Source organism: Chrysochloris asiatica, unplaced genomic scaffold (assembly GCF_000296735.1).
Source record: "Chrysochloris asiatica unplaced genomic scaffold, ChrAsi1.0 scaffold00221, whole genome shotgun sequence".
NCBI classification, from domain to species: Eukaryota; Metazoa; Chordata; class Mammalia; order Afrosoricida; family Chrysochloridae; genus Chrysochloris; species Chrysochloris asiatica.
The window spans coordinates 114,729-137,149 of NW_006408739.1; the positions used below are offsets into that span (position 1 = coordinate 114,729).

The 22,421-nt window shown below is 40.5% G+C and overlaps 1 protein-coding gene across 1 annotated transcript; it reads right to left on the reverse strand.

Moving 5' to 3' along the window:
- Positions 1-5,930: 5,930 nt before the first annotated feature.
- On the reverse strand, positions 5,931-18,640 carry RDH12 (retinol dehydrogenase 12 (all-trans/9-cis/11-cis)). Its single transcript, XM_006873047.1, has 7 exons — positions 18,474-18,640; positions 16,947-17,065; positions 16,001-16,156; positions 15,118-15,222; positions 14,030-14,239; positions 7,369-7,558; positions 5,931-6,033 (listed from the first exon to the last, which is right to left on the reverse strand). The coding sequence occupies exons 1-7, from the start codon at positions 18,539-18,541 to the stop codon at positions 5,931-5,933; spliced, it is 951 nt and encodes a 316-aa protein (XP_006873109.1). The 5' UTR covers positions 18,542-18,640.
- Positions 18,641-22,421: the final 3,781 nt, after the last annotated feature.

Genomic DNA, 22,421 nt, shown 5'->3' on the forward strand with positions numbered 1-22,421 from the left:
AATCTTTACAACAAGGATCATTCCCACCCCCTCCATGCACAGAGTAGACAGGGATGGGCAACTTGGACATTGGCTACCCAAAATAGGGGGGCTACAAAGGCAAGAAGTGATTGGTTTACAAGCTTTCAAGAGAGAACCTAGATCCAGAGTGCATGGAGGAAGGTAGAATCTCCAGTGAGTAGTATCCAATCTGTCTAGGTGGGGCTGATGAAATGAAATGCAGATAGGTCTCTTGTGATACAACAGTGAATAATTGTTATCAGGACTGATTGTGAGGGTTGGAAATGTAAAGGTAGATGTTTTGTAGTAAGGAGGGGAGTGATTAATTTTTCAGTTTAGGAGTGGAGGTCCCTGGGACCATCAAGGGAGAATAGCAGAGAGCGGGACCCTACCCAGAGAAGCAGTGATGTCTGAGATGGAGGCAGAGATGATGACGTGGAGAGATGGAGTGTCTGGGGACTTTAGACACAGAGAGGGAAAGGGGCTGTGTGCTGAGGACTGGGGGACCAACTTGTAGTGTATACCCTTCAGTTGGTTGATGATGCATGGAGGGGTTTGTAACCATGACAATGAAACAATACATGATAGAATGAATGTAAAACTAATGTTCTCCCATGTAAACTATCACATAATTCACAATAAAACCTTTAAAAAGGAAAAAAAAGAAATCAAACAATGTATTGCATTGGGAAAATCTGCTGAAAAAAAAAAAAAACTTTATGTTACAAGTGAAGAAAGTAGATCAGGAAGACATCTGCCTTCAATCAGTGGTAATGTGGAAAAAGCAAACTCACCACCATCAAGTCAGTTCTCACTCAAAGACAGAATAGAACTATCCCATAGGGTTTCCAAGGATGTAAATCTTTACGGAAGCAGACTTCTAGATCTTCTCCCAAGGAGCAACTGGTGGGTGCCAACCAGTGACCTTATGGTTAGAAACTAAGCACTTTAACTGCTGGGAGCCAGCCCCATCAAACTTATTCCAGGTTTTCCGAAGAGATGTATGGCGTCAGTGGAAAAGAATTACACATAGTCGATAGATTGTGATGAATCCAAAATCTTCTCTCTTACATGCTTTATTATTCTTCTTCAACTCTTCCTCTCTCACAACCCTCTTATATGCCGTTACAAAAAACATTGTTTTCATAGTAATCAATGTCTTCAAAATACAATCTATTCTGGGGCACATTCTTTATGGTTTACAACCCTTAGATTTACAACAGAGATGAGAAGTTACAGCAAAAAAACATTACATCAAGGCATACAAGACATTCTGATGCCTTGAAACCTTTTAGTTAAACATTTGTTCCTACATAAATAACTTCTATTCTTTTCTCTGAGGAGCAAGTTAACCTTCACATATGTTTCTTGACCTTTATTTGTTAAGTCTTGTTAAATCATCAATCTTAGTTGTCGGGTGCAACTAACACTTCATTAACTTCTTCCATACACTACCTGTTTATAGTCTACAAAAACATCACTTATCAGCGAAACTGAGGCCATGAAAACAATTCCCCAATTTTACTGATCAGACTTCTTATTTACGTATCTGTATTCCCATAGCCCTTATCTATATTCTAATTGCTTTTAAGGATTATTTATTGTCTTAAACTAAGGTTACAAGGAAGAATGTTTATAATCACTGAACCTAAGCTGGTAGTAATTCAACTGACAAACCCTGTCTCCTAGCAGTCCTAAGAAAATTGCCAATATAAGTATCAAAACTACCCATGATTATAAGTAGAATAAAATGTAGCTAATATATGGCTTCTAACTTTTAATAAAAATATACTAAAGTGTGGGAGAGTCAAAATCTAAAGTAAAGGGATACTAATAAAATCATGAATAAATCGGAGAATGATTCAAAAAGAAAAAAATTAACTAGGGGCTGTGCATAGAATATTTCTTTGTGGCTTTGCCAATGCAAAGAAAACAGTCTTTGTCGCTCTGCTAGAACAATGAGTTCTTCATGCATAGGGTCCCCATTGTCTCATTTCCTTATTTCAATTCTTTGATTAATATGTCTCAATTCCTTCATTTAAATTCCTTAATTAATATGGCGCCCGCCATTTAACCACTACACCATCAGGACTCCTTTATAGTGAAAGAAGTTTGTCAAAACTGGTTGAATACCAGCAATTTTATATGGTTCAGCATAATACTATTGTATGAGTCCAGACACAGGTTTAAACAATAATGACTGTCATGTCATGTAACAAGAAATCACAATAGAAGACAGCTCTAGCCTTGGTTAATTCTATGACTAAAGGAACAAATACAAGTAATTTTATACACTGTAAGTATTAGTAGAAGTGATAAAGACAATTCTTTCCAGCATTTCCTCTTCTTAATATCTGCAGTAACATCAGCACATGTCTGTAAGAAGGTGCTGTTTATATAGGTGAATGGTTCTATCCCTAAATCTGTCTAAAAACTGAATTTACACATAAATCAAAACAAGTACTAATGTCAGTTAATCAAATGTTTGTCTTTGTATATAGCTTATAGTGTACCTTTTCTATGCATAAAACAATTAAAGAAACACGTCCAGATACATTAAAACATCTATAACATAGTAACACAGTAATACCAAAATGTTTTGATGACCGTTGCTTAATATCACCATTTGTTATTACAAACTGTTGTTGTTAAGTGCCATAGAGTCAGTTCTGACCAAGGAGCGCCTGGTGAGCTTGAACTAGAGACCTTGTGGTTCAAACTGACTTTTTAGTCCAGCAAAAGGCTAATTGAGAAATAGAGAAGGAATCCTAGCAGTACTTGAGCTCCCAGTTCTTGTCTATTTCTGAGATACATCTCTGGCTTTCCCACACCTCAATTTCAAACTTTCCTTAAGTTTATGAGCCAAATACTCCATTTTTTGGTCTAAGTTTATCAAGGGTTGTGTATGTTTTGTAATGGAAGGAGAATATTACACAGGGTAGCTCCCCCAGAGTTTAGACAGACACATAGTGACAGAGTTGAGTTAGACAAGGGCCAGTGCCAGCCATGGTACTCTGGGGCAGCTAGTCATCATCACTTCGTTAATCTGTGCTCTGGAATCTGTTTGCTTCTTGACTTCCAGATCGTCTCTTTGATTTCTCTTGCCTTTCGTTTCCCAAGTGAGTTTTATTTTTAAGAAATTCAGGCCAGTGTCAAGTGAGCCAAAGTGAAAGGGAATTTTCTAGTCCTGAGCTAGACTGCATAAGAAAGACAGTGGAACCTACACAGTCAGTAAACAAGAAGTCATGGATGATGTAATCCTGCATCCCCACCCAAGATCTTTTCTCTTGTACCCTATGGGGACTCTGCCAGGCAGTACAGCATATTTGTAGCATATGTAGACTAGAGGAAAATGGCCTGTGTGGTTGCGTAATAATCCAGGGAACAGAGATGGGAAGGCTGAACAGTGACTCAGACGCCCAATTCCCAGTATTGTTTTTGCCATGCCCTTTACTTTGCTGGGTTGTTCTGGAAACATAAGAGGCCTGTGCAGACAAGATAATACTTAGTTATTGAACAGGAAGCTGTGAAAAGGCAAGATGGAGCCTGAGCATGAAGTGATTCTGAAGAATTGCGCTGAGGAAGTTCTGTGCTTAATTTGGGCACTTGGATGCTTTGAGAAATATTGGGAGTCTACAACCTGAACCAATGGAACTGCAGTGGTTTATATTCCAAAAATACCAACAACATATATAAAACCAATAACAACACTTAAATTGGTTTTGTTTTGTTTTTTTCATTCATTTTTTTTTCATTCGTTCAATTTTCACACATTTGGTAAGGAGTTCTGGTAGTGTAGTAGATTACAAGTTGGACTGGTAACCGCAAGGTCAACAGTTAGAAACTACCAGCTTCTCCATGGGAGGAAGATGAGGCTTTCTACTCCCGTAAAGATTTACAGCCTCAGAAACCCTTTTGACGGGTCATTATGAGTCAGAACTAACTCCACAACACATAATCACAACCACCACTATTAGCTGTAAATACATCCAGCAATTTGGAATAGAATAGAAATCTTATTTTTCCCTGACCAGATAACACTTCACTGAGAAGCAATATATCATCATGGTTAGCAATAACCAGCCTCAGCCCTGTCGTGCTTTGAGTTGGCTGAATTGCAACCTTTGCCAAGGATTGCTGGAAATGACACATGCTTCAGAAAGGAACGGATGCTGCAGCGTGGACGTGAATATGGGGAACTAGAATTGGAGATATTTCTGTGTTTTTCACAGAGTGGTGTTTGATAATAATGCTAGGAATGACATCCTCTTTCCCAAAACCATTGAATTCAGCTTCAGGATCCTCTGCTTTCTCCTAGGAAAATAATTTCTCCTGCAAATATCTTTAAGGTCAGCCCTCTAGTCCCCAACATTTCTAAGGCTATGGGAAGCAAAGACCTTTCCTCTTGGGTGATAGATTTTGGCTCAAATTGCTTTCATCTCTCTTCCCAATATTGTAGATGGGGTTGCCTTGTGCTGGGGGGCTAACTAGAAGGCTACTAACTACCACCTCAACTACAAATAGTAGCAATAACCCTAACCTGTGGTGGAATGAAGTACCTATGCTATTTAAGCCATCCTGATGTGGTGCTGTGGGCTAATGCGCCAGACTGCAAAGCCGTTTGAACCGCAAGGCCGGTGATTCAAGCTCACCAGCTGCTCCTCAAAAACCCTATACAGGGTTGCTATGGGTCAGAACCGACTTGACGGCACTTCACAACAACAACATCACTTCTTAAACAATAAGAGGTCAGAGCTGGAAAAAACATAACAGAGTTCCTACTGGACCATCTTATTTTGCATACAAATTTGAGATTACAGTGAGCAGGGATGGATTACCCAGTAAATAAGGTAAGCATGGGCTTAATTGTTCATATTTACTAATCTGTAGTGACCAATTTCACTTGGACAATGGTGAAAAGCATGTGACTCTGTTTGCTACAGATTAGTAAGTATAAGTAAACCTGTGCTTATCTTGCTTACTAGGTACTCTTGTCCCAGTCAGGGATTAAAATTTTGAAAAGAGGCTTTAATTATATAGGAAGGTGCTATGGAGTTGGAAGGGAGAAAGATACCAACCATACCTAGCAGCAGAATCTTTGATGTGAAAAAAAAAAAAAAAGAAAGAAATTGTTCACTATAGATTAGTAAACCCAAGTTTACCTTGCTTATTACATCACCCAACACTGAATAAGGTTATGGGTGGATGAATAATGTGAGAGACTGCTTACTCAACCAGAATGCAGGCTTCACCTCTTTGTTCCAGTTCTCCTTTTGACCCTGGGGAAATCAACAAGTCAGTAAGATGAGCACACCTTCTTTATTTTCTCTAAAAATTAAGGTAAAGGAAACTCTTAAGAAAAAGAAACAACGTGCACAATTGAAAATGGGAAGGTCTCACATCACAAGAATGGTTCCCAGGTGCTCAGAGAAAGAAATCAAACATGGCCAGGGTTCACAAGATCTTCCTAAATTGGTTCAGACTCCAAGAGCTGTGGTTAGCATTTCAAAAAGGAAAGCAAACAGTCAAGAATTTGAGTCTATGCTCTTGAAATCCATAACTCTGATGCTCTTGTTGCCTCAGCTGAGGGTGCAGGCTGGGGTTTCTGGTGGTGATGAGAATGGAAATTGACCCAACTTTCCAGACTCTTCAGCTACCCTCATGCCCAGCCTAGTCTTCCCAGTCATTCTGCACCCAGAAGGTAACCACTCTCCAGGTCTTAGGGAATGTTGCTGTGTAGGTGTGAACATCTAGTTCCGTGAACCAGCCTCACAAGAAGGATGAGTGTGCCAAGATTTCCAGAAGGGTGAGGAGGATTGGAGTAGGGCCCAAATTGCAGCAGCAGCCAGCCAGGAGGGCAGTCCTTCAGAGTGGGCCTTCTCCTCAGACCCTTTTCATGATGACCTGAGAAGCTTCAGATCCTCCACCGGCTACTTCCACTGGATTCCTAGAAGCTCACAGCTGACGTTCCATAGGCGCTCAGCCGTTTTGTTATTCCTGGCCCTTGGGGACACCCAAGTTCTCTTGCAGTCACTGAAGGACAGAGAAAGAATGTGAATATGGAGACTGGGGTAGAGTGACCAGTCCCCAGCCCCAATAGATCAAAGATGCAGAAACTTCATTAAGTCCCTCTTTGTGGCTCACTCTCTTGTATCTTTGATTAAAGGAACAAATACTTTATCCCAGGAACTGTGAACCTCGCTTTGTGCCTGGACCCCTTAGGTAGTACGGATAAGTTTATGAACTTTTCTCAGGATGTATTTTTTAATGCAAACAATATAATACATTGGATTGCAGAAAGTCAATTGTATCAAAATACAATTTAAAAATCTTCTTAAAACCAATTTTAAAGAGTTCAAGAAACATTAGCTATTATCATTTATCCATTTCCCATTTGTTGGGCATTTCAGTGATTTCCAGTGCTTCACTTAATAATTGGTGCATCGCTGAATAACCTTGAACAAAATGGGATACAGCCATAGAATAGAAAAGAGGCTTTATCTTGGGCTCCCCTCATTTCACAAACTGATTACCCATTGAGTTCACAGCAAGACTCAACACTGATATGTTTATTTCTATATTCCAATAGGTAGTATCAACCTTGGCAACACTGGGGGAAGGAATTCATTATAGGGAGAGAAGACTGTGCCCTGGTGCAATGTGCTAAGTGGTATTCATAACAGAAATTCATGAAAAGTAATCCTTAAAATAAATCAGCCAAAAGCTTTAAAGAGAAGAAAATAACTACAGAGGGCCTGGTAATGATCTTTCCATGGCAAAAACCAATAAGGACAGTCTTTTCTAACAGTTTGCACATTGCCGCAGGGATTACATGTGAAGTCACAGCAAAGAGATATAAGATAGAGCCATTATAAACAACTCTTTCCAAGTTTCTAATGTAAATTTTCATGGAAAAGTGACATTTGGACTTTAGGCCCAACCCATGTCTGTCTTCTAAACAGTATCAGACATAAACTCAGCTGCTGGTAGAAACAAAGCCCAGGAATCACATTGCCTCACCACACACATTGTTGTTGTTGTTGTTGTTGTTGTTGTTGTTGTTGTTGTTGTTGTTAGGTGCCATGGAGTCTGTGTAGGGTTTTCAAAGAGTAGCTGGTAGGTTTGAAGTGCTAACCTGTGGTTAGCAGTTCCGTGCTTTTCCTACAGCACCACATCAGAACGCCCCACCACACAAATGTTGTTAAGTGCTGTTGAATCATTTTTCACTTATCACCACCCTGTATAGGGTTTCCAAGGAGCGACTGGTGGGTTTGAACCATCAACCCTGTGGTTAGCAGTCCAGCACCACACCAGGACACCTTACCAGGCACATGATGGTGACAAAGAACCACAATGCCACTCACGCACCTGAAGTACTTGCCACTCATGGGTTCCAGACCCTCAGCCAGAGCGCAGTGCAGGCTGGTCTGTGCTCCTTCCCGCGCTGACTTAACAAAGGGAGAGAAGAGCCTCCAGAGCAGGCACAGGAGAACCGAGTGTCGGATCAGCTCTGAGCGCACGATACCGGGGTGCACTGCGTAAGTGGTGACCCCAGTGCCTAGAACAAAGGAGGAACAGTTAGACCAGGGTACACTCCAAACCCAAGAGCACAACCCATCCCCTGTAGCTCCATGAACAAGTGAGAAGGAGGAACTCAGGAAATGGGCAGTGTTTCCAGGGTTCCAAAGGAACCACTCTGACCTACACAGACTCACATCAGAAAGACTTACAGCTCTCTCAGCCCCCTATAATCCAAACTTTCCCCATATTCTATGTTCCAAAAGGGGTGCCTGATTGAAGGTTCGTCTGGTTCAATAGATGGCACCTCTACACAGTGGCTTAAGTATTAATAATAAAAACCGTAACATGCAGTAGTATTATTATCAATCATCAGCAGTGATATCTTTTAAGTGGAGTTTAGGGATAGCAATCTGTTTGGAAGGTATGGAGCTAGAAACTTGTGTTGAAGTACATTTTCCTGGCAAGCACATTGTATGAGGTATAGATTGAAGAGTCACATGTGGCAGGGGCCATGATGGCTCTGATAAGAAATACATTGCAACAGCATAGAATACCCTATGCATGAAGAAAGCCCATTGTACTGCAGAGCAGCAATGGGTGCCTCGTTGATTTGGCAGAGCCTCAAGAAGAAATTTCATGTGGGGGACTTGCAGTCTTTGTCTTTTCCTTTTATGAATAGTTCATTTTTTATTTTTCTTGATTTTATTATAGAAGTTTTTAGTACAACTCTTCAATGACCATATTAAAGGTAAAAAATTACATTTAGACACCTTCACACCATATTCTATCATGCGTAGTTCTAAAGAATGGTTTTCACACTAACAATAAGTTTCACCACTAGGAAAAACCATCTAAAGTTTTTGCCAGTTCAAGCTTAAGATTACATTCAACCTTCTGTGTAGTTTTGGTCAGGGACATTAAGACCTTTAGAAAATTAGCTAAAATGCAATTAAGGGCTAAGGGAATAGTAATAGTTCATAAGCAGAAATTTAACTAGATGTTTTGTATAAAGAAGTTGTTATAAGGAAGTTATTCCATTTCTTCTTAACTACAAAGCTTTAAGTGCTTTTTTATGCTTCTTGTTTTTCTTGTTCAATCAATCATGAGAAACTGTGTCATCAGTTACCATAGCAAATAATGTTTAGGTATATGTTGTGATTAATGAATCTATAGAAAATAATAGGTGAAGGTAGAAATAGGAGTTAAGATTTAGAATTATGTTTTAAGGTTAACCTAACATTTTAGGATGTCAGAAAGATCAAGGTATTTTAACAAGATCATTTGCATAATGCTTCAAAGAAATTGATTGTGTATGAGATCATTGTACACCATGAGATTTTAACGGTTTATAAGGAGCTGAAAAATTTAAGTAAAATCATCATCATCATCATCATCATCATCCAGAATTTAGCACAAATCATCAACTCCGTGTGATCTCTTTCTTCAGCTGACTCCACACATTCCTTCGTGAGCCCCCCTAATAAGTTTGTTGGGGCTGGCCCCTGGCATTCTGGCACCTTCAACGTGGGGCTCAAAGAGGGTAAGTATATTTAGAAGCAACAATATAGGAACAAGGTAACTTGAGATTTTTCGGTGTGGCTAGGACCTCAACCCAGGGAACTGTGGGCACCCCGACAGAGAGGTTGGGAGAGAGAAGTGTGATCAGTGAGATGTTTTAGTGCCATAATTAATCTGTGAAAGGATTGATTTTTGAAGTTACGCTTTAAACCATGGGTCAAAATGAATCTAAAGATAGAAAATTATATGCTGATATAATTAAACATTCTTTACAGCTGAAAGGGATTAAGGTGAGTACATTCCAACTACTTGAATTTCTTGAATTTATACAGAAAGTAAGTCCTTGGTTTCCTGAAAAGGGGACCTTGGACTTAGAGACATGGGATGCTGTCAGAAAAGAAATGAGATCTTGGTATGCTAACAATGGAGCTGTGGATATGCCGGTAACAGCGTTCTCACTATGAAATATTCTTAGGCAGACATTAGATACTAAATCAGATACTGAATGTTCATCTGCACCCCCTACAGAAAAAACATTTCTGTTAACATTTAAATTGAGCATTTTTTATGCTAATAAACAAAAGACATAGTGATTATTTTGCAAATGAAAGCACTCCTGATCTCTTAAGCCCAGAGGATCAGGCTGAGTTAAAAGAGAAAGCTGCCAAATTCCACTGGAGTTATTGGGACTTTCTCTTTCACGAAAGACCTCCTTGAATGAGTGCACTTCCCCATAACTCCACGAAAAGTGGTGACCTCCTACACAGCAGTGTTGCAACTTTAATAATGAAAGGTAGGAGAAAAAGCCGAGAGTTATTTAGGAAAGATTTCTCTAAAATCATCAGTACTTATACTCCAAACTAATAATCACTCTTTTGCAGAACAATGCAGATTGACAGATCGCCTTGGAAAACTTTTCGGGACAAATTCTATGCCACCTTTCCAGTAACTCCCTGTTTCAGTTTATTAACAATCATTCTGTAGTCTTCTCTTTGCAGTTTTTCAATGAGTCTTTCCCTGAACCTGCTGACAGTTTTACTGACCACGGAAACTTCAGCACAGAGCACAGAGTTAATTGTTGTTATCTTTGCTTTTAATCACCTGCAACAAACCCCCTCTAATCTGTTTTCTGATTCTCATAGCTCAGATGTGTTACTAACCAAGGGGCGAAGATATGCTTTAGTTTTTTTCACAGGACGCTGACACCCCCCATCCCCACATATGGATTCCAGACAGACTAATTCAACCCTATAGCGAGAAGAGAGCCACTTCTCCCTCCCCGGAGCATGGAAGCAATCATTGAGGAGCCATCTGAAGGCGTGACTTCATCTGCATTTTCAGTGGCATTTCCTCTGCCACAGGCTCCAACATCTGTCTCTGCAAGATGAAGCAGGCTGCTTCAACCAGACAAGGACCACCCCCCACCTGGGGGCAATTGAAGTGCTTAACGAAGCCCGCTGTAAGAACTGTTGACTCTCAGGGAGCTGAGACAACTCCAGAAACTCTCTTTGTTGCTATGCTTGTAAATTTTGCTTGTCAGGTACAGGGAATGGGATTCAACAGATGTTCCTATTTTTGTAAATAATTCTCAAATGCTGGGAGGTCAATCAGAAGTCTTTATACTGGATTCCCTAAATGGTTTTCTTGTGGCTTTGTTAAAAAAGGTGTTAGCTACTCTCCCTCTGACTCTATTAGTTTAATTCATGATTGATCTGTTTCTTATCCTGGTTTTGATTATACAAATTATAATCTAACTCAGTCAAAAAATAGAGGTTGGTTTATGCTTGGGTAGATTATGCCACGATTTATTGTTACCTCTTCTTCTTATATGATAATACAAAATGATTTATACAGGCTTTTTGCAGCCCTCAATACTATATATTTGAGCCAGCCTACAGATTCGACTACAGACCCTTATAAAGTGACAGCTTGTGTCGTGACTCCATTTGCTATATTATATCCTAACAATCCAGATGATTTAACTCTGACTCATATTGGCTCTGTGTACAACATTTATTGTAAACATTGTTATATTACAAATTGCATTAATGCTTCTTTTCCTCCTAACATCTTTGTAATAATCAGGCGTCTGCCCTTTGTCATGTTGCCTGTGAATTTATCTGAACCTTGGTATACTGATCCTGCTTTGTTTACCTTAGAAACAGCATCCTCATCTTTAGCATTGGCTGCTCAGGAGCAAATAGACAAGGAATTAGTAGATAGTATTAATATTCTAGAAGAAGCTGTTCTCTACATGGGGACATAAATAGAGAATATTAAAACTAGGATGACTACTGCATGTCATCATAATTACAAGTAGATATATGTAACACCTCTGCCCTACAATGGCACAGACATTACCTGGTCTCAAATTCAGGCTCACCTTAAGGGCATTTGGAACAACTCAGACATTTTATTTAATATGTAAGCTTTACATTCACAGATTAGATCTATTAGTCAGACACATTTATGGTCCACTTGTTTAGAACAGGTATTGGCCTCCCTAGTTAAATCCATTAACGACACAGTTTCCACCCGTTCTTTTTGGGCTTTGATTATAAATGCAGCCATTATTTTTGGATTTTAATATTACTTTTTTGCCTTCCAGTCATCATCCGATGTTTAAAAACAACTCTTACAGAAGTCCAACAAGAAGGTCACACACTTCATTTAAAAAATAAAAAGGGAGGAAATGTCAGGGGCCATGATGGCTCTGATAGAAATACATTGCAACAACACAGAGCAGCGGAAGATCCTATGCATGAAGAAAGCCCATTGTACTGCAGAGCAGCAATGGGTGCCTCGTTGATTTAGCAGAGTCTCAAGAGGAAATTTCATGCGGGGACCTTGATGGCTTTGTAGTTTGTTTGTTTTTTTAAAAAATTCTTTCATTTTAATAAGAATCAATGTTATAAATAACCAGTATTATACTTGTTACTCTGATTTAAGAAATATACATATTTTTGATTTTTATAGTTTGATAATCAGACATTTTAAACCAGTTGAAACACTGCCAGTATAGAGTTGAGATCATAATCTAGCACCTGTTTCACTTTAATCACAAACAATAGCCATTGAAATAGCTGAACCATGATGCAGGAGCCATGGAGACTGGTAGGGTTATAGTTAGAAGCTTTGTAAGAGCTTGAGAATTTTTAATTTTTAGAAGTTAGTGATGTATGAAGTTAATTGAAAATATAATTTGTATTTGAGATTACAATTAGGAGTTTAGCTCCCTGGGGAGTAGCAGGATATAGAATGTTTAAACAAATCTTAAGAGTCTTAGGAATATCTGGACCTAGTTACAGTTGATAAGTTTCAAAGAATAATGAATAGGAGGTTAAGGGTAACAAAATCCTTGTCAAGGTTAACGTGACATTTTTAGAACAATAAGGTTTGGTTACAGAAATCAGATATTGTCTAACTACATAAAGGGAAACAAAGAAGATTTTGATGTTCTTGATGTTCTATATTGAAATGATTAATATGTATGATTTGGACCACTACTTTGAAAAGAATGAATAATAGATTGATGGTATAGAGTAGTATAAGAGCTGTTTGAGAATTTGAAATAAACGGAGAAGATTCACCATTCATCGAGACCCATTGATTCTGTGTGCTTTGCCAATGCCACAGCTCCCTCTTGGGACCCCTAAATAAGTGTGTCAAGGCTGGTCCACGACACACATGCCCTCCAAAAACCCTCCTGATGCCACCACTCTTTTTAGAACCTATTATGTGCAAGGGCTATGCTAGTTGCTTTACACACATAATCTCATTTAATCCTCAAAGAGGTTTGTGAGGTAGGTAATAGGAGGGGGTTTCCAAAAGTTCATGAAAAAAATCCATGATTTCTTCGTTCTATTTTTCCATGAACTTTTTGGACCTCCCCGCCCCCCGCCTCATATAAAGATGTTCATTATATAGCTAAGGAAACAGTCACAGAGAAGTTAAGTAAATTGCCCTAGGTCATGCTTGTAACCTGCCAGGCCAAGGTCTGAACCATATGTAGAGTGAAGAATGTGGACTTGGGAAGCAGACTATTGGAGCCAACTCCTGACTCAGTCAGACCTCTGGCTTGAGTGAGTTTCCTACCATCTCTGTGGCTGTCTCTTTGTTTGCAGAGTGGGAGAAATAGTAGCACCAACTTCATAGGAATGTTGTGAATATTAAATGCATTGAAACATGCACAGCACACGACCCACACACAATCCTCAGCTACTACTATTGCCATTAACATCTGCAATTATTCTGCCCTACTCCCTTCAGCACTCTGATAGGAAAGATCATTGTTCCCCAACTGTTTGATTCATTGTAGCAAATGGACCTCCAGAGTCACAGATGTAAGAGACAGCAACTCAACTAAAATTCCATGGGAGCATGTCATTAGAGAATTGAAAGCTAAGCATGACTCATTTCACAGCAGAGATGAAGTCAGGGGCGAGCAAAGGAATATGCCCACATGCACATGTGGCTAACAGCTGGTAGAGATGGGGCCTAAGGGTCTGACAGGCAGTCTGGCTGCCAGACTCCAGACCATACCAGCACTGTGGTTCATCTCCCCATGTGACCCTCAGCAAAAGAAAGCACCCTGGATTTAAAGGCCACCAGCATTCCAGCCCTGACTCCTTCATTTGCCATATAACCTTAGGCCTCAGTTCTGCTCTATAGAATAGGAACATTAAGACCTGCTCTATCTGTTGCAAAGGTTTGCTGTGAAAATCAAACATGCTAACAGATATGAAATAAGATATAACATAAATGTAAGATCACTTTATGAGGTTCTTTGCCAGGATTTCGTTTCGAGCTTCCCAAGGGCAAGAACTGTTTTAATTCCATTTATAATCTCGTTCTCCTTGATGCAAACAAAGCTTTACCACTGGGAGTATACATGTATGACAGCCTGACTTCACAAGTGTCTGTGAACCTCTAATCTGTACTGAAAACTCTGTTTTTACAATCTTGACCCCAGGCAATACTCTTGACTTACCTTGGAGCTTTTTGGCCAGCTCACGAGTAAAAAGCACATTGGCCAGTTTGCTGTGGCAGTAGGCAAAGCCCCGGCTGTAGTTTTTCTCACCCTGCAGGTCATGAAAGCGAATCTTGCCAACGTGGTGGACCATTGATGACAAGTTCACCACTCGCGCAGGGGCAGACTCCTTCAATCGCTCCAGGAGAAGGTGGGTGAGAAGAAAGTGGCCTGTGAGAAGAGCCAGTAGGAGAGAGACTGAAGACTGGAGTGGCAGCCCAGGTTCAGGGTGTAGAAGCTGATGACAGGATTTCAACATTAGCTTACTATCTTCTGGGTGTGAGCAAATGTGATGCTATGAGTAATTCCAAGCCAATGGTTAGTCAGTGTGAATTAGTGGATTCCTCAAGTCATAGGGTCAGTGCTAGACTGCAGATAGGGCAACATAGACTTGATCTGTAACTTATTTGTATCCCTGCCCTTTCCCCAGTCAACAGTAATGCACACCTGCTAGCTTCTGGTTTCCATTCTGGCCAGGCTTGCACAACTATAGACAGAGGTACACTCATGTGCAGATGGAAGGATGAAATAGTCAAGGGAAAATAATATTTGCCTAGGATTCGAGTGCAGTACTGCAGGATAATCACCAGACTGCTAACCACAAAGTCGGTGGTTCAAATCCATCAGCTTCTCCTTAGAAACCCTATACAGGATTGCTATGAGTCGGAACCAACCTGATGGCACTTGACAACAACAAGGATCAGAGAGCATGCTCCATGCTTTGCTTGGTCCTCAACTATAGACATGATCCCATCACCTAAATCCAGGCTCCTGCATTCTCCAGGTGGGGTCCTGCCTGGCAAGTCTTAAATTGCCAGTGCCTTATCCAAGTGTGACATTTTTCTCCCAGGGATCTCTTGATGTTTTTGAAGTTCTTAATGGTAGGAGGATCTCACTTTTGTGAAAGTGAATAGCAAATCAATACATCGAGTCTACTGGAATCCTGGGCTCTGTGAGCACCACTCAGAATCTACAGCACTGGCATAGATTAAGCTCCCTAAATCAAACAACATAGGAGGAGCCTTACTTTGTAGCCACTCAATATTTACCCAGGTGATTGACTCCCATGTGGGTCTCAAAGCCATCAGCTGTCTTGGAATATGGACACACCATCACTCCTGCATTATTGATCAGGATATGGAGCTGCTTTTCCTCTGTAACGCACAACCAAGGACACCTGGTGGTTAGCAAGGAACCACAGCGCTGAGTATTTGCCCCTTGCTTTTATTCTTGAGTTTTCCTCAATGAACAAAGTTTTGATAGGAATCATTCCCTCTGCTTCTGTCTTCTAGGACAAGGTATTGTCTCAACAGTCAATAACTAGCCCCATTTGAACCTACCTCAGTGAAACTCGATAACCATTGTCCCTAGAAACAAACCTACATTGGGTTCCTAATTTTAGTTACTTGTATCCTCCTGACACCATTCATTCATTTGTTTGGTCAGCAATGTGTACTGAGTACCAACTCTGGGTTAGAATGACTCTGGTGAGCACTGGGAATTCAGTGGTAAAACAAGACAGATGGTCCCTGTCTCTCAGGATTTCATAGTCTGGGGCAGAAGCTGGTCATTTTGTAAGACTCCAAAAAATGATCACAGCAGCAAAACCTCATTTAGTGCCTGTGGCCCAGAAGGTTGATTCTCAGGATGAAAGAGTAGCATGAGGGCCACACCTGGATGCCAAGGTGCAAGCCCAGACAAGAGCTGACACCTCCAACATTCCTACTGCTGAGGTAAGTAAGAGATAAGGATCCTGCCCAGCTTGCCCATTTGCTGTCCGTCTGCCAAGTCCCTGTCCTGCTGGTTCATGTGGCAGAACCTGTCCAGTGGAATCGATGTTGGTTCTGATGTAAGGACCCAAGATGGTCCAGGCTGGACCAGCCACTCCCACATCCAACTTCCTGCTTTTCTAGCTACCCACCAGGCCCTCACCTGCCAGAAAGCCTTCAGCAAAGGCTCGGATGGATTTGGTGTCTGATAGGTCCAGTTTGCGCACCAGCACTTGGGAGTTTTTGGTATCTGCTCGTATTTCACTGGCGGCAGACTCTCCCTTTAGTACATCTCTGCAGGCAATGTAAACTCTGGCTCCTGGAACCAAAACAGAGGGAATTCCTAGGTCACAAAAATGTTGTTAAGTGCCATCAAATCAGTTCCAACTCATAGAAATCCTGTATAGAGTTTCTGAGGAGAGGCTGGTGGGTTTGAACCACCAACCTTGCAGTTCAAACTGACCTTCCAGAAAGATAGGTGTGTATTAAATGAACTTGAGACTGGTGGACAGAGCATTCACCCAGCCTTCTCCAAAGCAGTAAGTGGCCTTAGGGCTGCCAGCATTCTAACAGATAGTACTGTCCAGTCTTACCACTGTCAGTTTAGCCTCAGGCTGGGAGCCCTCATTTGCACACTCAGCCAGAATTATTACTGAGTACTCTTATTATTATCAGTACTATTATTGCTTCATATCATCTTTTAGAATAGCTGGCTTGACCAATAGTATACATGAACATCGGGATTTTCCTTACTTTGTATAACAGGGAGGATTACTGGCATTGGGCTGTAGGAGCAGCACTGGATTTCAAGGTTGGCAGTTCTGGTTTTTCAGAAACCCTATACAGGGTCACTATGAGTCGGAACTGACTCAACAGCACTTCACAACAACATATAATAGGGAAGGAGCCAAAAGGACAGAAGATTTATTTAAGGTCACAGAATGAATTAGTGTCACAGCTGGACTTGAACCCCAGGTTCTTTGAATTCTCAGTCAGAGCCTCCACCCTTAGAAGGAAAGACAAGGAAACAGGGACAGGGGGAGGAGCAGAGGCACCAAGAAGAAGGACAGGAGGCCCCATCCTGTGGAGACCAACATGGGAGGACTTGCCTCTGCGAGCAAGCTCTCTGGCCGTTTCCTTGCCAATGCCAGTATTGGCACCAGTGATCACCACCACTTTCCCGGGAAGCTGCACATTTGCTTTACACACCCCACCAGCAAAGAATTTCCTATGGGTAAGAAAAAAAGAGCATTCATGCACCACCCTCCCCAACTCCAGACTGGGGTACACAAAATCTATCCAGCTTCAAAGAGGCATTTCTTTAACTTGTCAGGAGACCCAAAGAAGTTAATCTTTATCAACTTAGGTCAGAAGCTCACATACCCAGAAGCCACAAGTAATCAGTTGTACAAATAGGGTCAATGCTCCTGAGCCAGGACTAATGGCGGCTTTCCACGCTAGGTAGCAAAGACACCCAGAGCTATCTCTAGAGGTTCCCCAGGTCAGTTTCCTCACCTAATCTTCAAACCATATGCTTCTCCAGTTTTAGAGAGCCTGCATCTTCAGAAACTTTCTGCCAGGCCCCTCTGCAGAGCATACTTTTTTTATAGGACTGACTTGACAAGTTCTAAAAAAGAGGACTGGATGGGGACAGAACTAACATATCCTGAGCATACTCACTCTACCAGGCACTAGACTCGGTGCTTCACATTGGTCAGCTATTTCAGCCCCCTCAACCTGTTAATAACCTCACTCTATAGACTGCAAAAGGAACTCTGATAGCATAGTGGTTATGAATCGGGCTGTGAACCTCAAGGTCAGCAGTTCGAAACTACCAGCTGCTCTGCGGGAGAAAGACGAGGCTTTCTGCTCCCGTAAAGATTTACAGCCTTGGAAACCCTGTTCAGGGTCGCTATGGGTCGGAACTGATTCCACGGCACTTAACACCAACAACAACATAGACTGCAAAGCCATTTGAACTGCAAGGTTGGAGGTTCAAGCTGACCAACAGCTCCTCGGAAACCCTATATAGGGTCGCTATGGGTCAGAACCGACTCTATGACACTTAACAACAACATAGTGAAGAAAAGTGAGATAGTTCAAGAAAAGTTCAAATCATTGGCTAATGGTAGCAGAACCAGAATTTGCACTCATGTTTCGATGCCAGGACCTAGACTAATTTTCTGTCCTTGGTATGTCCATTTAACCTTCGTTATTATTAACAGTTTTTAAATTCTCCACTCAAAACATGTTGTCTTTGACACCTCCACAGTCCTGCAGTGAAAGAGCCATCTCAAAAGGTTAACTGAGATGGTCTCCAGGGGGAGGGAGTTTGTTTCCCTCCTCTGTCCTTCCCTGATGAAGGACAGAGAAATCCAGGGGAATAGGACTCTCCTCTAAGGTATCTGGTGAACTGCTAAACAGTCATCCATTCAGACCGTTCCCTCCTCCCCAGCCTCCCGTGCCTCCTTCTCAGTTTTCCACCAGGGTATCCATAACCACTGCCCTCCTTCACTGCTTCTTCTGCTGTGACATTCTCTCCTTACACCTTCATCTCTCTTCTTCCAGCACCTGAGAACTGGCTCCCAATTCAGGGTTATGTAAAATACTTTAGCAGATGCTGAATTAAGACAAACCTGATGAATGGAGCTGTCACGTACAGGAAAGACAAAAAGGAAGTGAGCAGTCCCAAGAAAACCAGCATCTTCTCAACTTCTTTAGTTACTGTTACTTTAGCTGCTGCTTCAGATCCGACCTAAACTCAGGGTCCAGTTCTTAATCTGGCTCCAATTTTCGGTTGCTTCTCACTCCTCTCACTCCTCTCACTCCTCTCTCTCCTGGATGTGAAGCAACTGCCTGGCTCTAAGCACAGCCCAGAATCCTATTTAAATCCAAGAGCTGTGAGAGCACAGACTTCTGGGATATGTAGTCTGCTACCACCATCCAGGAGCAGAAGGAAGAAAGTTTAGAAATTCACAATTACTGATAAAGAGAATATGTGGAAACAGAAGCAACTACCCCTTAACACTCCCACTCTCACTTATCTCTCCTCTCTAGGGAATATATTCTCCTAAACACTGTACCTCTACTTCTGCAAAAAGGAATATTTTTAACTTTAGCGACAGACCCCATGACGTTTGAAATACAAGCATGATTTAAATATATTAAATATTATTTAATATATTAAGTATAATTTAATATATTAAAATGCATTAAATATTATTTAATATATTTAAAATAGGGCACTTCCAGCAAGATGGCAGACTAAGCAGATGCATTCCAAGGACTCTCTTCAACAAAGAAACAAAAGACTAAATAAAACAGGCAAAGATGAAAATTCTAGCACCGTAAACTTCAGAAGAAAGGTTAGAGAGGTGGATGGAGTTCTTGCTGGGAGGAGAGGCTGAGCAGACATGGCAAAAGAGGGAGATTGACTGGTGAATGGCTCATCAAACGTGACTCAACCATCTTGTGAGCAGGTTTGGCAGCAGAGGGAGGCTTGGCATAGCAGATTGGCATGGGCAATACAAAAAGTGTGATTTCTACTTTTTCCCCATGCTTTCCTGGTACCAGGGGTATGGAAAGTTCCCACCCTCAGACGCCCCTAGAGCAGACCCTGCTTTCTGGGAGTTCAGAGCCACGTGGTTGGGAGCCATGCCAGCATCAGAGGGTAGTTATCTGCGCTGCTTTGGTGTGCCATTTTGGTGCCTAAATTTAGGTAGGCTCGGTTCTAGGCCTATAAAACCTACAGAGCAGCATTTAAGCAGCCACTCTACCTCCAGCTTCCCTATGGTCCTAACAGGCATTGAAACCAACACCATCAAGAGCCCCCACAAACTACTGGACTAAGTGCCCTGAACATAGATAACATCGAAGCCAGTAGGAGCTCCATCTAGGGCCAGGAACTCTGCTGTCACATCTTTTCTACAACTACCTCAAGAGCTACTTGAATTTCAGGACACTACCCCACCACCACCACCACCGCCGACCAGAAATTTCTCCCTATGGGTCCAATAACTGCATTGTTTGTTTTTACAAATACAATAACCTCACAATGCCCTGGAGACAACAGACAATTTTAGCTCACACAAAGAAACAAGAGAGAATGGCTTAAACAAATGACCAAGATGCAGAGTCAGAAAACATTTTTGAGGAAGGAAAGGTAATAGAACTAACTTGAAAAGAATTCAAAAGAATGATAAGTAGGTACTTTCAAAGAATCAATAGAAATATCAAAGAAAGCAAAGAGACCCAATAAAAACTTTTAAAGAATTCTGAACTACACTACAAGAACAGACAGACAAAATAAATATCAATTTTGAAACAATTCAAAACCTGGAATTAGAACATCAGAAGATTAATACTAAGATCTTCAGAAATGGACAATACAATGAATGGGCAAAGGAGTAGATGTGAAGCAATGGAAGCCCACACTAGTGAGCTTAAAGATAAATTTCTCAATACTAGTATGCTAGAACAATCAGAAAAAAAGAAGGAAAAAATCCGAAGGAAGCCTAAGAGTTATGAGGAACACCTTGAAGATAAGGAACAACTTATGGGTGATGCGAAAGAGACAAGCATAGAAAAAATTGTCCAAAAGTTGCTGGAAGAAAACTTTCTTAACACCATGAAAGACAAGATAAGCATACAAGAAGGTGAATGAATGCCAAACAGGTTAAACCCCAGAAGAAAATCACCAAAATATATTATAATAAACTTTCCAAAATCAAAGACAAGGAAAGAATCCTGAGAGTAGCTTGAGGGGAAATGAAAAGTTACCTACAAAGGCTAGTCAATAAGACTAAGCTCTGATTTCTCAGCAGAAACCATGCAGGCAAGAAGGCAATTGAATGATATAAACAAAACTGAAAGAAAAAGAATGCCAACCAACAATCATATACCCAGAAAAGTTGTCCCTCAAATACAAGAGGAAAATTAGGACATTTTCTGATAAACAAATTAAAATAATTTGTAATGACCAGACCAACTTTGGACTGAGAACCAACAACAGCAGACAATAACCTGAGATTACCATACATGACAACACCAACCAAAAATCAATCTAGATATAGAAGTATTTAAAGTAAAACAAACCTACAAGACTGAAAATAGGGAACCAGAGATATTAATGTATAATGAAGTTAACTACAAAGCAAAAAAGAGGAAATAATGGAGATACAGGACTTCCAAGTGACAAGAAGTAAAGTAGATCTCAAGATAAAACAGGGAAAAAAATAATACATTACAGGACAATCTCAAAGAAAATTAATATACCTGCACATTAAAAAAAAGAAGAAAATCAGAAAGATTTAGTAAACAGTAACACAACAGAAATGAAAATGAAATAAAAACCCACAAGCAAAATTAACTCACCATAGAAAATTATGTGGAACAGAGTCTAGCAGCATCACACACAAAAAAAAAACCACACATAAAAATTACAGCAATCAACTCATATCTATTGAAAATTACACTGAATATAAATGGATTAAATGTACAAGAGCCATAAAGAGCAGAATGAATAAGAAAACTGGATCCTTCAATATGCTATCTACAAGACATATCTAAAAGATCCAGGCAGCCTAAATGCCCATCAGCAGAAGAATGGTTAAACAAACTTTGGTACATATACATGAGGGAATACTACAAAATGTTGAAGAATAATGATTAATTTGTGGAACACCTCACAACATGGTTGAACTTGGAGGACATTATGCTGAGTGAAATTGTCAGTCACAAAAGGACAAATATTATAGGAGACCAATGTGGAAAAAAGTTAAGAAAAAAGTTTTTCTTGATAAAAGAAACAATCTTTTGGTGTCCTATGCTCAAGTGTCCTATGTAACTTCATGTAACCAAAGCTGAAGTCAAACAGAGGACAGACATGATGTCATACTATACAAGAAACAGTGTTGCCAAATCTGGGCAACTTTGTACTAATATTTCTGGGCTCCCCATTGCCATTGAATCCAAAATCCCCCATATTATGGACATGGCATTCAACTTACATTGAATCTGTCTAGAAAACATGAACACACATAGTCTTCCAGAGGCACATAGTAAAATATAAGAAGGCATCTAGCATTGCAAACGCTTTTTTTTCAACAACAAAAATGCTAACTATACACATGGACCTCACCAGATGGAATACACAGCATCAAATTGATTACATCTGTGGGAAGAGATGCTGGGAAAGCTCAATATTGTCAGCCAGGGGCTGACTATAGAGCAGACCAATAATTGCTCATGTGCCAGTTCAAGCTGAAGCTGAAGAAGGCTAAAACAAGTCCACAAGAGCCAAAATAATGACCTTGACTACAACTCAACTGAATTTAGAGACCATCTCAAGAACAGATTTGACACATTGAACACTAATAATAGAAGACCAGATGAGTTATGAAATGACATCAAGAACATCATACATGAAGAAAGTAAAAAGTCATTAAAAATAAAGACCAAAGTGGATGTCAGAAGAGACTCTGAAACTTGTTCTTGGACATAGAGTAACTAAAGTGAATGGAAGAAATGGTGAAATAAAAGAGCTAAACAGAAAATTTCAAAGGAAATCTCAAGAAGACACAGCA

Coding starts and splice junctions, on each gene's coding strand:
- RDH12 (XM_006873047.1), bottom strand. CDS start 18,541: ATGCTGGTTTTCTTGGGACTGCTCACTTCCTTTTTGTCTTTCCTGTAC. Junction 14,240..15,117: donor CATGGGAGTCAATCACCTGG/GTAAATATTGAG, acceptor CTCTTCTCACAG/GCCACTTTCTTCTCACCCAC. Junction 6,034..7,368: donor ATGAGTGGCAAGTACTTCAG/GTGCGTGAGTGG, acceptor TCTGTCCTTCAG/TGACTGCAAGAGAACTTGGG.